At 46.3% G+C, this 13,977-nt stretch overlaps 1 protein-coding gene and 1 long non-coding RNA gene across 2 annotated transcripts; one reads left to right on the top strand and one right to left on the bottom strand.

Moving 5' to 3' along the window:
- Positions 1 to 268: 268 nt before the first annotated feature.
- Positions 269 to 13,890, bottom strand: MBOAT7 (membrane bound acylglycerophosphatidylinositol O-acyltransferase MBOAT7). The gene is made up of 8 exons (XM_081167139.1): positions 13,590 to 13,890; positions 8,346 to 8,426; positions 6,889 to 7,018; positions 5,812 to 5,938; positions 5,566 to 5,722; positions 4,430 to 4,790; positions 4,043 to 4,228; positions 269 to 1,940 (listed from the first exon to the last, which is right to left on the bottom strand). Exons 2-8 carry the CDS (start codon positions 8,419 to 8,421, stop codon positions 1,559 to 1,561), a joined length of 1,419 nt encoding a protein of 472 aa, XP_081023265.1. The 5' UTR covers positions 8,422 to 8,426; positions 13,590 to 13,890; the 3' UTR covers positions 269 to 1,558.
- On the top strand, positions 8,553 to 10,875 carry LOC308571569. The gene is made up of 2 exons (XR_014001528.1): positions 8,553 to 8,929; positions 8,969 to 10,875. It is a non-coding gene; the product is annotated as an uncharacterized lncRNA (long non-coding RNA).
- Positions 13,891 to 13,977: the final 87 nt, after the last annotated feature.

Genomic DNA, 13,977 nt, shown 5'->3' with positions numbered 1-13,977 from the left:
CCAGCTTCCTCCTCCTCAGTCGCAGTGTTAACTGCTGTAGAAGTCATAGAATTGCTTTATATGTCCAGGGAAGGATTCTTGCAGTTAATAGAAGTCCACTTTCAAATTACATGTGGCAATTATTTCTATGCTGGGAACTGCTGAAATCCAATTATTTGCAACAGCAATAAAGAGAACACTATTTTCAAGGCTTGGGGATTGTCATTTACTGCCCTCTGGAGGATAAGCAAGGAGCTGAATAAATAAGAGATGGTTCTTTTTTTATATATATAAAAAAAGGTTTTTATTTCACATTCAGGCTTCCAATAAAGCTGCATCAGACCTGGATCACAATGTTTATAGAGATGAGCTGTTTTATACCTTACTTTCTTCAGAACGCAAAGACGTAATCCATGCGGCAGGCAAAAAATACAGTTAAGTCATGGGTTCTGCAGTGTAAAACCCACAGGGCTCCCAACCCAACATACATAAAAAGGTTTTAGAACCATGAGACAAGAATTTGTGTGTCCTAAAGCAAATTCTGCAAGCCACAAGCTTAAATTTGCTGCCACTTGAACCAGCTCCCTATAACTGAAGATCACCACTGATACATTTTTAAATGTTGTTGACGTGGCGTGCAAAATTTCATCTTGCTTTTTAGTTTCGGCTTCTCCCATTCCACAGTACTTAAAGCATTAGCCTTACCGAGCTAAACTCCTCAACCCAGAGGTGTCCTTACACCTCCAAGAATCACACGCCTGTTTTCTTTCGGGAGTGGGGGTGGTGGAAATCACAGCCTCACAGGTTTTTGCAGAGTTCCCTGAAGGAAGTTGGGGCTTTTATTTACCTTAGTAAAAGGTAAAGGTAAAGGACCCCTGGACAGTTAAGTCCTGCCAAAGGTGACTATGGGGTTGCAGCCCTCATCTTGCTTTCAGGCCGAGGGAGCCGGTGTTTTTACCTTAGTATCCTCAGATTACCTACTACCCAGAAGCAAATCTGCAATATTCTCTTCCACCTGCCACATACACTTTAAAGGGTACAATTGTGGCAGTAAACCCCCACTTCCAAGGTGAGAGCTGGGAACGGATGGGAATGAGGATAGGAATGGAGCCCTGCTCATTCTTGCAAAGTCCCAGTTTCTCTTCCTGTGTGTTTGGGGTTTAAAAAAAAATAGAAAAGAAAGAGGAAGCAAGTTCTGGAGAGATGCTAGGAGCCAGGACTTCTGACCTTTCTTGGAAGGTGAACAAAAGCCAGTAGGAAAATCTAATAGTCAAAGGTGTTAGAAGATAAGATTTCTGGGAGTTCCCTCCCCACACACGCCCCAGGGAAACACTGGTGCCTAGTGAGGTGGCACTGGGTTATGGTATTCCTAAGTCCTCAGGTATGAGAACAAGTGAGGAGCTGAGTTTTCGAGACTCAACTCCTGGTTCCTTATAGTCGGATCCTCAACGATGGTTTCAACGATGAAACACACGTTAAAAAAACAAGTCTTATCTTGAGTCCCATCTGCTCCCTCAGCCTCCAGGGCCTTTGGCAGCACTCCACGTTGCGGGCTTATGCCGGCCTTGCCTCAGCCGCATCACTCCTGCCGCTGGGGTTTCTCCAAAGCACCATCTTTGTCCTTCTGGGAGGCTCGCCCTCTCTGGAGCCCCAGCCCTTTCCCCAGCAGGAAGATGGCCAATGCCCCCAAGTGGATGCAATAATAGATGGAGCTCCAGTAGCGGACTGTGTCCTCGAAGGTGAGCAGCACAAAGCCCATGCACATGTAGTCGTAGGCCCTCATCTTCAGGAACCACTGCACCCAGTCGCCATAGAGACGGCCGGCGGGGGTCAGGTGCCTCAAGAAACCGCTCTCCATCGCCCCCTCAGCTGCTAGGCAGAGTGGGATGGTAAGGAAGCTGAGGTAGTAGCCAGGGTGAATCCCATGCCAGTATGCAGAGATGAGCATGGTCCAGGCGCTCCTAGGAAGAAAGAGAGCCTTCTCAGTCCAAGAATCCTCCCCTCAGGCCAATTCCAGCACATATCCCAGAACCCTTCACCATTTCTCCTCACACTTCCCTACTTATCAGTCCTTGACTCCTCCATTGCTGTTGTTACACATTGGTCAAGTCAATCCCAGAATCCTTCGCTGCAGCTCTCAAGCCAAGCTTCCCTTTACATTTTGTTGCCTTCCTAGTTCAGCTTATCTACAACCAAGTTGCTGATATCCTACACTTCTGTCAGCTCTTCCTCTCTTGGCCCACAGCCAACCAGCTATTCATACTCTGCCAAGAACAGTAACAATACTATGTCTGATACTTTTTTAAAAAAATTTTCTATTCTGAAACATAGGACTGAGTCAGCAAGATGACACAATTAACCCAATGGCCTTTTCTAAAAGCCAGGTTTTCACCAATCGCCTGACAAAATATAGTGATGGAGCCCGATGGACCTCACTTACAAGGAATTCCTCAGGATAGGCATCACAAAAACAAAAACACTATAGCTACTTGACACCAGCCTCACATCCTTAAGTCATGTTATGCAGACCTGCAGAGGATGAAGCAGACTGAGGACCTTGAGGAACTGGCAGGGCCCCCTGAAGTCAATGCTTAGGCCCTTCAATGCCAACTGCTGTTCAGGAGTGTGGTTTAGGAGGCCAGAGTATATAAGGCCTCCCTCTTGAATCTTCCAGCTGCTGGAAACGGCACAAGTCTCTGGCTCACGGCACTGATTCTAGCTTCCTTGCTTTGCTATAAGAATATCCCCTCCCCTCCTGTGGTTTCAAGCAACTGCTGTTTTGAAGCATTACTGCCTCCAACTGTGGAGGAATAGCCATTGTGGACAGTAGGCACTTAACCTCCATGAATCTGTCTAATCTTCTTTTAAAGCCATCTAAGTTGCTGGCTGTTCCTACCTCCTGTGGGATAATGCATTGTGTGAACAAGGACTTTCTTTACCTGTCCTGAATCTTCCAACATTCAGCTTCGTTGGGCATCCATGATTTCAATGTCATGAAAGAAAAACATTTCTCTATCCATTTTCTCCATGCCATGCATAATTTCATAAACTTCTAATGTGTGAGCACTGCTTTGCCGTGCTGTACTTTAATTGGACTCCATGTGATGCTGATCTGGGACATGCCTGAGTTTGTCCCTGGTTCATGTTTGGACCTAGATGGAGTCTCTGCACTGAACCTTGGTTCGTTTGGACCCTGCTGCATCCACAGCCCTGCCCTCTTAGGTTGACAACATGGGGGAAAGACTTGTGACTGGGCCCTTAAGCCCTTGAGGGCAACTCTTGGAGGGACTCAGGTGATGACTGAAGCAGGTGGGGGGGGGGAATATACCAACTCCCACCATTCCATAGTCTTTCATGCCAACTGCCTTGCTTTTTCCATCTACAGTGGAACTTCGCGTTATGTTACCCTCGGGTAACGTAAACTTCAGGTTCCGAAAGCGGCAAGCCCGCAAGTGTTTCGCCGCTTGCGCATGAGCAGAAGCGTTCTACCGCCGTGTGTGCATGCACAGAAGCGGTCTCTCCAGTTGCAAAAACTCTGGGATACAGCCAGACCTCCAGAACAGATCCTGTTCGCAACCAGAGGTACCACTGTACAGTGGTACCTCGGGTTAAGTACTTAATTCATTCTGGAGGTCCGTACTTAACCTGAAACTGTTCTTAACCTGAAGCACCACATTAGCTAATGGGGTTCTGGGTTAGAGGAGTCTGTAACATGAAGCTTATGTAACCTGAAGCATATGTAACCCGAGGTACCACTGTATTCCAGAATGTTCCACTGCACCATCCAAGGTTGCAATAATATTTTTGGCTCAACATTTAGTTCTTTACTCACTACTGCTCACCTAACTCACCTGCATATTTCTGCTACTCCCCCTCATGCTTGCATTTCTCTACTCTACCTGTCTTCAAATCAACCAACCACGTATCCCAGAATCCTCTTTACTGGCTGTTCCCAGAAGAACCTTCCCTGCAATTGATCTCAGAACCTCAGAGTCCACCTTCACACCAATCCACCCCAACAGGCTATCTCCCCCATACCCCCCAATGGTACTGCTTTGCTCACCTTAAGACATAGGACCGGACGGGTGCGCTTTTGTAAATGTACTGCGCCAACCACCATTGGACAGTCATGTTCCAGTAGCGCATGCCATCCTTCACCTTGACACAGAAGTCAGTGCCATGTGGATCAATGTTCTTGATTGTCTCATAATCATAGGTGATGCTGGACGCTCCCCCTTCATCTGAGTTGCTTTAGAAATGTGAACAAAACAAGAACATCTTAACGCCCTCATGAATTGACTACTGCAGTGCTCTCTACATTGGGCTACCCTTGAAGACTGTATATGTGTCAGAATATGACACCTTGCCTTCTGGGGGCAGGACAGTTCCATGCCATTCTCTAAATCTAGCCCATCTTCTACTGCAGACAGGGAACATCTCCTTGACTAACCTGCTGATCGGCACATATTCCACAGTGGGCCCACCGCCTGACCGTGATTTGGCGGTGGTTGGATAGGCACCGAAGGCAGCAGAAATGCAGGCGCATTCAGCGCAGAGCCAGGCGACATAGAAGCGCATGCGGAAGACGAAGAAGATGGGTATCATGTAGAAGATTCGGAACAGAAGTCCCTGTTCGTAGAAGGCGTCGCTCCGGACATATTGGAGGGGGAAGAAGTGAGATGCCACCAGGAAAAAGACCCCAAAGATGGGGATCATTTTCATTCTCGAAAGCAGCGGTTTCCAGCTAGGGATGATTGTGGAGTTAGGCTGGTTCAGCCAATCGTGGTAAGTGCGGTAGCGAAAAAACGGGCCTAGGTGCAAAAGAAAAGAAAAGAAAAAAGAAATTGAGATCAACGAGCAGACAGAAATGAATTGTTCCTCAGAAAAACCAAGACACACAAAAGCCTCTCATGCAACCACACATCTTAATAACTTCAGTCTTAAGAGGATGTGTAGCTTGGGTGCTGGGTAAGAGTCTGATGCGCCCTGTAGCCTAGCCCTATGTCTTCTCACGGGATCTGGTGCCATAAGCAGAACCTGCAGGATCTCAGCGTTCATTCCAAGCCCTCATTATCTGTCGCAGAAGTAGCGTTGGGATATTTTCGTGCTGTTCTCACAAAGCAGAAAAGGAAAGAACAATCAACGTTACCACACATGAACTGGAAAGACACACAAAGATAATGAATGGAGAGAGGAAGAAAGGCATATTATTTCCATAAACACCAAGGGTCAGAGGCATGCTGGTGCTACTACGGATACACACACGCACACACAATCATGCCACAAAACAAAAAACCAAAAGTCAGCAGCTGTGACGATTAGAACAACAGGCAAAGGTGAAATATGCTTGGTTCTTTGGACTTTCTGTTCTTATCTCTTATCTTGCTCTCTCTTCAAAAGAAAACTGAAACAGAAAATGGGAACCCCCAGGCCCTCTGTCTCCTGTCATCAATTTTCATATTTTGGTGAAGGGATACAGATTAAAGCTGTGGTAACCATGACAAACCCATCTCTAGAATTTGGTGCTGTACACATATTTCACCCTACCCAGTTTGACTACTGCTTTCTGTTAGGTAACTCAGGTACCTGTCATGAGCCCAACATAGCAATAACTGTAGCACAGTATCTCCACCAGTCCGGGCATTTTAGGGATCACGCCAATCAGTGGACTCTTGGCAAATGATGTCACATCCTGTTTCTTCGCCCAAGTGAGTTCTTGTACTTCGTTGGCTAAGCTCACCATCTGGGAGACACAGATTAAGGCATCATGGGAAATGAGCTTCCTAGGGAGCCCCTTCCCCACACCCCCGTCCAAAGCGCAGCCCCTCTTACCTTGAGAGTGAGTAAGAGCTGCACGGCATTGGTGAAAGGTGTTGGCTCTGGGAAGCCAAAGTAGGCGATTGTGCGGAAAAAGAGCAGGTAGGAAAAGGTCCAGCCAAGTGTCAGGTAGTGACAGGCCCTGGTGTGTGAGAGGGGAGAAACAGATAAAAGGCTGTAAATATTAATGAACTATTCATTATTCTTTAATGAATTGTTCTCTGTAGAGGTGTGTCTGGCATCTTCTTTATGCAGCTTTCGGCAAATGCTAAAGATACACCTCTTTACCTTGGCTTTTGACATTTGAGGTGTATATTTTTAACACTGTGCTTTTGTTGTTGTAATCCATCCTGCAACACTAGGGTAATAATAATAATAATAATAATAATAATAATAATAATAATAATAATAATAATAATATCCACACCCCACACACACTCTACTCTGGCTGTTCCATTCTCACTGACCAATATCCTAATGTTGTAAATTTACTGAAGATATACATTTTCAAGACCTGCCCTATTTCTTTCCCCAGACTGTATTTTTTTTCAAACTGTGTGTTTTTAATGTTGAAGTTAAAATTCTTGTAACCTGCCCTGTGACTTTAGGCTGAAGGGCAGGTAATAAATATAGCAACAATAATGACAGTAAAGTAATAATCTGGTAGATGTCTGTCCCATTTTGAGGGTCCTGGCTCTATGTCTCATTGTCAAAAGGGACAAAACCTTCTTTTCTCTAAACCTGGCATATGTCTGTGGCCTTCTATGTGCTAATCAACTGCCACTTCTATCCGTCCTAGCCAGCATAGCCAGTGGTAGCCCAACCTCTGGAGGACCACTGGCTTATCTGCCCTGCTCTTAAGCCCCCCATTATTTCAACTTTTCAAACCTCAGAGGTAGAAATTCTGGGAGATCCGATTCCCGCAATCTCAACCTTGCCTGCTAAACTGTAGCCACCTGCAAATAACCAAACCACGTTTGCAAGGTGTCTTGATTCATCTTACTAGGCCTCCTGGCCCGCCACACAGAACTACAAGCATACCCCCCCCCCCCGGTGTTTCCCATTCCACCACCTCCCAGCTTCCTCCTTTACCTTGGTGAGATGTTGATTATCAGCCACGTCCCCAAGATGGTGATAAGTGAGTGGAGGGTGTGGATGTGGCAGGTGGCCAGCGTGAGCACGAGCCCCGCAGCTGCCCCTCCAAACTGCTTGATCCTCAGGTCTGTGGGGAATAAGCAGATGGAAAAAATTCCCCTATTGTGAACAGATCCAACCCAGTGAGTTCAGGAGTTAGGGATTGCAAGTCAGTTCAACAAAGGAGAATGCAGGGAAAGAGAGATTAGACCTTGGTGGTAAAGCAAAATATTTACATGCACAGGACACCCCCCCAGCACAACCATTCAGTCAATTCCCATTACAGTACTTCCTGTTCAAGATCAGATAATAAGTGATGGAAAAGACTTCTGCCCAAGACCACTGAGAGCTGCTCCTAAGGAGAACATTAAACTAAAGGGAGAAATAGTTTTATCTCGAATAAGGCAGCTTTTTGGAGTCCCCATTTCTTGTTTGCACTCCCCCCGGCAATCCTTCAGCTCCAGAAAAAAACCCCAAATGGAATATTCCATTCTTATTAATTATTTTATCTTTTTTATAAGTTTATAGCCCGCCCTTAATCCAAGGACCCTGGGCTGGAGAATACTACACCCTCAATGAATAACATTCAACACCTTTATGTGTTACTGATAAAGGCTTGAATTCAGAGCAGAAACATACTAGCAACCAGTGCAGACTCTTGTACCTTTTAAAGGTGCACAAAATTCTACTAAGGCTGCAGATTCTCCTGTCATTACAGAATAGTAAAATCCACACTGAGCAGAATACTGAATTCTCCGCAACTGGGCATTTTTATCTTATTATGACAGGACTTTGTCAGCTAACTGCCTCCCAGTCCATTTACAGACCCAGTTTAAAGTGCTGGTTTTAATCTATAGAGCCCAAAACAGCTTGGGACCTTAAGATCCCTTTCATAAGTCTAGCGACAGGTGTCCCTACCAAGGAGAGGGTATTTTTGGTAGTGCCACTCTGACCTTGCAATATGTGCTCCCCAAAAAGGCTCTCCTGGAGTCTTCTCTGTGGTCTGCTCAGCACCAGGTGAACATATTTTCTTACTCAGCCAGGCTTTTAAATTGTGTTTTAAATCTGAGCTGCTTCATTTGCTCTGGTATGCTTTATGGCCTTTTACTGTTGACTTCTAATCATGATATTTTGTATTTTGGAGAATTGATTTTGTCTGTTTTGTTTGCCTGCTACCTGGGGAATTAGCAAGATTTCTGTATCGCTTCATTAAAAACACACACATAGACCACCGCTGCATAGATGGACAGCTATATAAATGCAACATATCAAAAGAAAGAACTTCATCTCAGGGCCTTAGGAGTCCTTGGGCAATGCTGGGTTGCTTAAATCTGACTCTGAAACAGTTGTGCCCCCCCCCTAGACACGACGTCATCTCCTCCAACTCACTTTGGCCACCCAGATTTAGCACTCACCCCCTTTCTTGAAGAGGAAGCCGATGGGGATGGAAACGAGAAGGACTGCCAAGTAGATGACTTCATCGGGTGACATTGTGGCTGGCAAGAGATGCAGAGAGTCAGAACAGGCTGTGCAGAATGGTTTGGAGAGATTAATGCTGGGAATACTGGAAAGAACCAGGGAGAAGGCTGTGCTACTGGTCCAGCAGCTGGTTTGAGGTAGGGTGAGTATCTTTGAAGGAAGTGGCCCAGATGCCTGGGGCTGCATATTAATATTATACCAGAAAGGTAAAAGCAAGGTTGTCAAGGCACCTGGATTCTGGTATCAAAGGAGAGAAAACCTAAGGGATGGTGGCGTAAAGCAATAATCTTGCAGCATGCTACTACTTGGGTGGGGGTGGGACTGGGAGGGAGGGGATAGTCACCCAATGAAACGGATGAGCAATATATTCAGGACAAAGGAAAGACAGGACTTCTTCACACACAATGCCTGATTAATTTATGCAATTTAGGGAAGAAAGTGAATTCAGAGAGGGCGGATGTATTATTTATTACATTTATAGACCACCTTTTGTTCCAAGGAGCTCAAGGCAGTTTACATGGTTCTCCTCTCCTCGTCTTATCCTCACGACAACTCTGAGAAACAGGACTAGCACAAGCTCACCCAGGGAGCTTCATGGCTGCATGGGGATTCAAACCCTGGGTTTGCCAGTTCCTAATCCAGCACTCTAACCGTTACACCATGATGGCTCTCACTGTATTAGTCAATGGCTACCAGTCATGACAGGATGAGACCTGGCATGGATCTTGCCTGTGCGGAAGGCTTCTCCTCAGTGCTCAGTCGCCTTCCAGATATTGTTGACATTCAACTCCCATCATCCCCAGTCAGCTTAGCCAAGGGGCAGGGATGATGGGAGTTGTAGTCCAACAACAAATGGGGACACAAGGTTGAAGAACACTGCTCCATTCCATTCCCACCCAAGTTTCAGGTTGTTGGAAAGACAAACTTACGGAAACGAATGATGAAAGTTTGCAAATTCCACCAAATAACCTCAAACGTAGAAGGATTAATAGTTGGATGTGGTGGTTTGTTTATACAGATTATAAACTGCTGCAAAGTCCTCTGGTGCAACTTGGCTTCAAAGAAGTCTTAAGTAATGTGTTAAGTTTTTGTGAGACACCAATAGAAAGCATTTCTGAATACCATCCATCTGAAGAAACATATGACGTTTCCCTCTAGCCTTGTGAGATGATCCGTCTGGTTGCAACCAGCAAGTAAACCTTCTCAGCAAGAGAAGCATTACCCCTTTCAAACAATTATAATAAAAAATATTTAGTGTCTAGGATCACAGTTTCCCTAATAATGTCCCCAATTTCTTTTATCCCCTGTTTCCAGAAAGGATCTTAGGGACTCTTATTTGAAGGTGTGTTTTTTTTGTACTTCTGCAAATCTTATGGTAGGGATGGGGAGCTTGTGGAATTACTGGAATGCAACTCATCACCCCTAATCATGGTCCTCCCCTGAACAGCATTCCTATGCCTTTAACACAGGAGTAAATTGTGGCCTTCCAGGTGTTGAGACTGCAATTCCCATCAGCCCCAACCACCATAAACAATAGTCAGGGATGCTGGGAGTTGTAGTCCAGCAATACCTAAAGAACTGCAGGCTAGCCACCCTTGCCTGATGTCCAGCCAGCAGAAATATAACATGCTTATTCTATCACTTCATCTCTGTGGCAGGAAAGGCACCACCTGTTCAACTTCTGCCTGCTAGGTGGGAAACATGTGGCCCTCCACATGTTGTTGAAATACAATTCCTAGCCAATGTAGCTAGTGGCTAGGAGTTCCTAGAGTTGTAGTCCATCAACATCTGGGGGACCACAGGCTCCCCATCCCTTTGTTAAAGGTACAGACGAGCACTGCCAGGGGGAGAAAGTTGGCAACTCTATTTTGGGATTGGAATCCCCACTCAAAGCACCCCAGATGGAGTAGTCCAGCTTTATACCATTCTATGGCTACTTCTACAATATTCATTTAAAGCGATATCATACATATCATGCAGATGGGGCCTTAGGATGTTACGTGTGTTAAAAGGTCACAAATCTGCTTTTTCTTAAGCATCTTCCCTATGGATTGTGCAGGCTACTGAAAGGTGGGGCAGCTTGTGGGGACCAAACAGGGGTCAAGGGTATGAGCCAGGTCTCTTCGCTTTCTTCTAAGAAGGAGAGTGGAGCAAGTAATAGAATCATAGGCTTGTAGAGTTAGAAGGGACCACGAGGGTCATCTAGTCCAACCCCCTGCAATGCAGGGATCTTGTTGCCCAACGTGGGGCTCAAACCCACAACACCGAGATTAGGAGTCTCATGCTCACACACAGAAAGAACTGTCAGCTGCAGGCTACCACACCTTTCAGAGTTGCACAGAACAAAACAAGAAGGCACGCTGGGTGAGGAAACCCCCCTCCTCTTTTTATTGATTGATTTGATTGTATTTGTACCCCACTCTTCAGCCCAAAAGGCTCCCAGAGTGGCTTATGGACAGTCAATTAAAACAAGACAATCCCTATCTGCAGGCTTACAATAATAATATGGGGGGGGGGGACACGACACACAAGGGGAAAGGGACAGGGAGGGAAGAGGAAAAAATGAATTTTGTGCAACTCTGAAAAGTACAGGTGCTCTCTTTCTACCTTGCTCCCAGCCTTCCACATTCCAAGCTTCATTTACAAAGACAGATTGCAAGGCAACCCCCCTTTCCTCCTGTCCCCGCTGGGGATGACTGTAGCTGAACACACCCAGACCAGTTTCCACACACTCCACCCCCGCCACTTTCTCCCCGTTCCTCTGTGCTGATGTCCTTGTCTCCCTGTAATCCCTCGCATCTCTCCTCCACCCCATGCTTTCTATATTTAAATAGGAATCCTTCAGCTAGATTAAAAGCAAGTGTCTATCTAAGAAGTCCAGCGAGACGCACACAGAAAGCGCACGCACGCACACACACACACACACACTCTTCCCCTCCAGTGAATCACTAGACGAGAGTTTGCAGCAGGCTTGTACCATGCATAGTTTTGTAGGCCAACTGCAGCCCATTCCACTTTGCCTGGCATCCCTTGGGTAGAGGGAGAATTCCAAATACTCATTACTTGCAACTTTTACCCAAACCTTTGGAGGAACAGCTAATGTCCACCCAAGCCCATCCTACGTAGGGATGAGAGAATCGCAATGTCTACACATCTCCTCCCCTTTGCTGGATTCAGAGGTAAATGCTGGGGCTGACTCCAATTCCCCCGCAAATTTGCAGCTTCGTGGCCCACCTCGATCAAAGGCTCCTTCATTGACATGAGTTGCTGGGTGAGGGAAAGCCTTGTGTGCTGTTGAAGTAGGCAAGGGTATTGTTGCTGAGAGCAAAGACATGGACTAAAGTGGGTGTAGAGGGTGCAGGAAGCCCTGCTAGGTGAAGAAAGTGCAGACAATCCTGGAAAGTTGGGTGGTTTTCTGTGTGAGGAACAGATGGAGGTATATAGACAGGAGTGTTATGCGAAGGACAGGAAAATAGGAAGTAGATAAGAAATTAAGCTGAAGAGACACTGAAGAGGGTGATGGAATCTAAGGCTCCATACATTGAAAAGTCCCAGGACCTGTAGTTTGTTAAGGTTGCTGGGAATTGTAGCTCTGTGTTAAACTACAGTTCCCATGATCCTTTGAGAGGGAGTGAACAGACGTCTTGACATGCCCTGCTACAGGTGAGAAGGTGCTCCGTTCAGAGAGACTTGATGGTGCAGAGGGAAGTGCACATTATGGGAGGCAGGAATAAAAACAGTTAACAAGGGCTAAAAGGAAAAGGAAAACAACTCTGAGTTAGAGTTGCCTAAGGAACTTGCCTAAAGCAAAAATCTGATATGAAATTACTAGTTTCTTAAACGTCTGAAGAATTTGGAGTGGAGCTACAGGTTTTAATTTTTGTTTTAATAAGATGGGACAACAGAGCCGGAGAGGTTTAACCTAGAGAATATAAGATTAAGCAAGCAGTCTTCACATATATGGAAGGGCTGGCATGCAGAAGACAGGGCAGAATTGTTACCTGTTGCTCCAGGGGGCAAGACTATCCAAATCTGCAGGGAAGCAGATAAATATTAAGAGGAACTTCCTGACAGTATCAGCTGTTGGGCAGTGGAGCAGGCTGGAGGTGCTTCAGCAGAGGCCCACATGCCAGGGATGTTGTAGTTGCATTTGTTCATTTCTTAACAAAGCACAACTTGAGCCATTTTTTTCCCATTGGGAAAAGAAATGCCACCTACTTAATTTCTCCCTTGTGTGCAGCTATAATTGTGCTTGGAAGACTTTCTAGAAAACATGATGGCAATGCTCCTTTAACCTTTGCCAAATACTTCCTTGCCCGCTCTCCATCCATCAGATGGGAGCTGAAGTCCCAAACATCTGAAGGGACCCAGGTTGGCTGGGTTAGAATACCCAAAGTGGAAAAGCTTCAGCGGAATTCCTGTAGTAGAGCAAGAAGAATATTCAGCCCTAAATTTAGCACCTCTGAGTATGTGCAGAATCCATTCCCCCAATTAACAGCACTAAACAACCCCAGTAAATCTGGGGTTACAGGTAAGAGCTAATCATTTGCCTGCTTAGGAGCAAAACACAACGACTCGTCAACTTCCAGGGCTCCACCAACCGCAAAATGAAAGGGGGGAAATCCTTGGTAGCAGGAAATATTTTTGTGGGGTTTTTCATCTGATGAGGAATGTAAGGAAGAATATTTTTTTTAATCCTCTGGGAAACTAGAGGGGAAAATAAGTGGCAGCATCATTCCTCAGGTAGGTGTTGCATGCACATACCAGATTAAAATGGGGGGGGGGGACACTGAATGCAATGTGAGGAAGAGATCTATCAAAAAGCAGGGTTCAGGGAGACTGGCGCTGCACATCCCGGGTGGGTGATTAAGGCTATAACTACACTGTATAATACCTGAAAATAGAGCACCAAGACGTGCTGGCTCCTATTTATCCCCGCTATACTCCTGGGTAAGTCATCTGTTCCCCATCTAGATCTTACGCCTGAGCAAAAAATAAAATTGCCCCATCTATGTTTGACACCGATCTAGGGAACCCTGGAGCCCTGGCTCCTAGCCTTAGGCCCCATACTGGTGAGCCACTAAAACCCGCTTCATCCTTTCCCATGGAACCCAGGAGTCCGGCTTGCCAGCACCACATAGTCTCGTTTTCCCAAATCAACCACCCCGCCCGGCACTCACCTCTTCGGAGGGCCCTTTCAGCACGTGCTGCTGCCCAAAGGGGGAATCGAGAGCGGGGCTGAAGGAGGGAAGGGCAAGAAGCAGCAGCCTAGGAGCGCGATGCAAAGAGCTCAGCTCCTTGCAAAATCCATTTCTGAGATGGCTGCCCCACCTCCCCCTTCGCCTCCAAGCAGCCTTGCAAAACAATTTCTCAATCTTAGGTGCGCGCTTCCTGTCCCCCTTGCACAGTTTCCTTTGCTTTGCAGAATGAACTGTGCGCGATGGAAGGGGAGGCGGTGTGTGCATGCTTCCCCACCCTCCTTCTTCTTCTCCTCCTCCTCCTCCTCCTCCTCCTCCTTTGCACCGCCTCTGTCTTCCCAAGACCCAAGCCATTGGCTCCTTCTCCGAC

The sequence above is a fragment of the Podarcis bocagei genome (assembly GCF_964188305.1).
Source record: "Podarcis bocagei genome assembly, chromosome: 13".
NCBI lineage: Eukaryota > Metazoa > Chordata > Lepidosauria > Squamata > Lacertidae > Podarcis > Podarcis bocagei.
Note: the sequence above shows the minus strand (reverse complement) of the source record. Positions and strands in the feature narration are given on the sequence as shown.

Excerpts from the sequence above, each read along its gene's own strand:
- MBOAT7 (XM_081167139.1), bottom strand. The coding sequence starts at position 8,421 with ATGTCACCCGATGAAGTCATCTACTTGGCAGTCCTTCTCGTTTCCATC. Across the intron at positions 5,723-5,811 it reads AGCTCTTACTCACTCTCAAG|ATGGTGAGCTTAGCCAACGA; the intron begins GTAAGAGGGGCT and ends TGTGTCTCCCAG. Across the intron at positions 1,941-4,042 it reads GTCCGGTCCTATGTCTTAAG|GAGCGCCTGGACCATGCTCA; the intron begins GTGAGCAAAGCA and ends CTTTCTTCCTAG.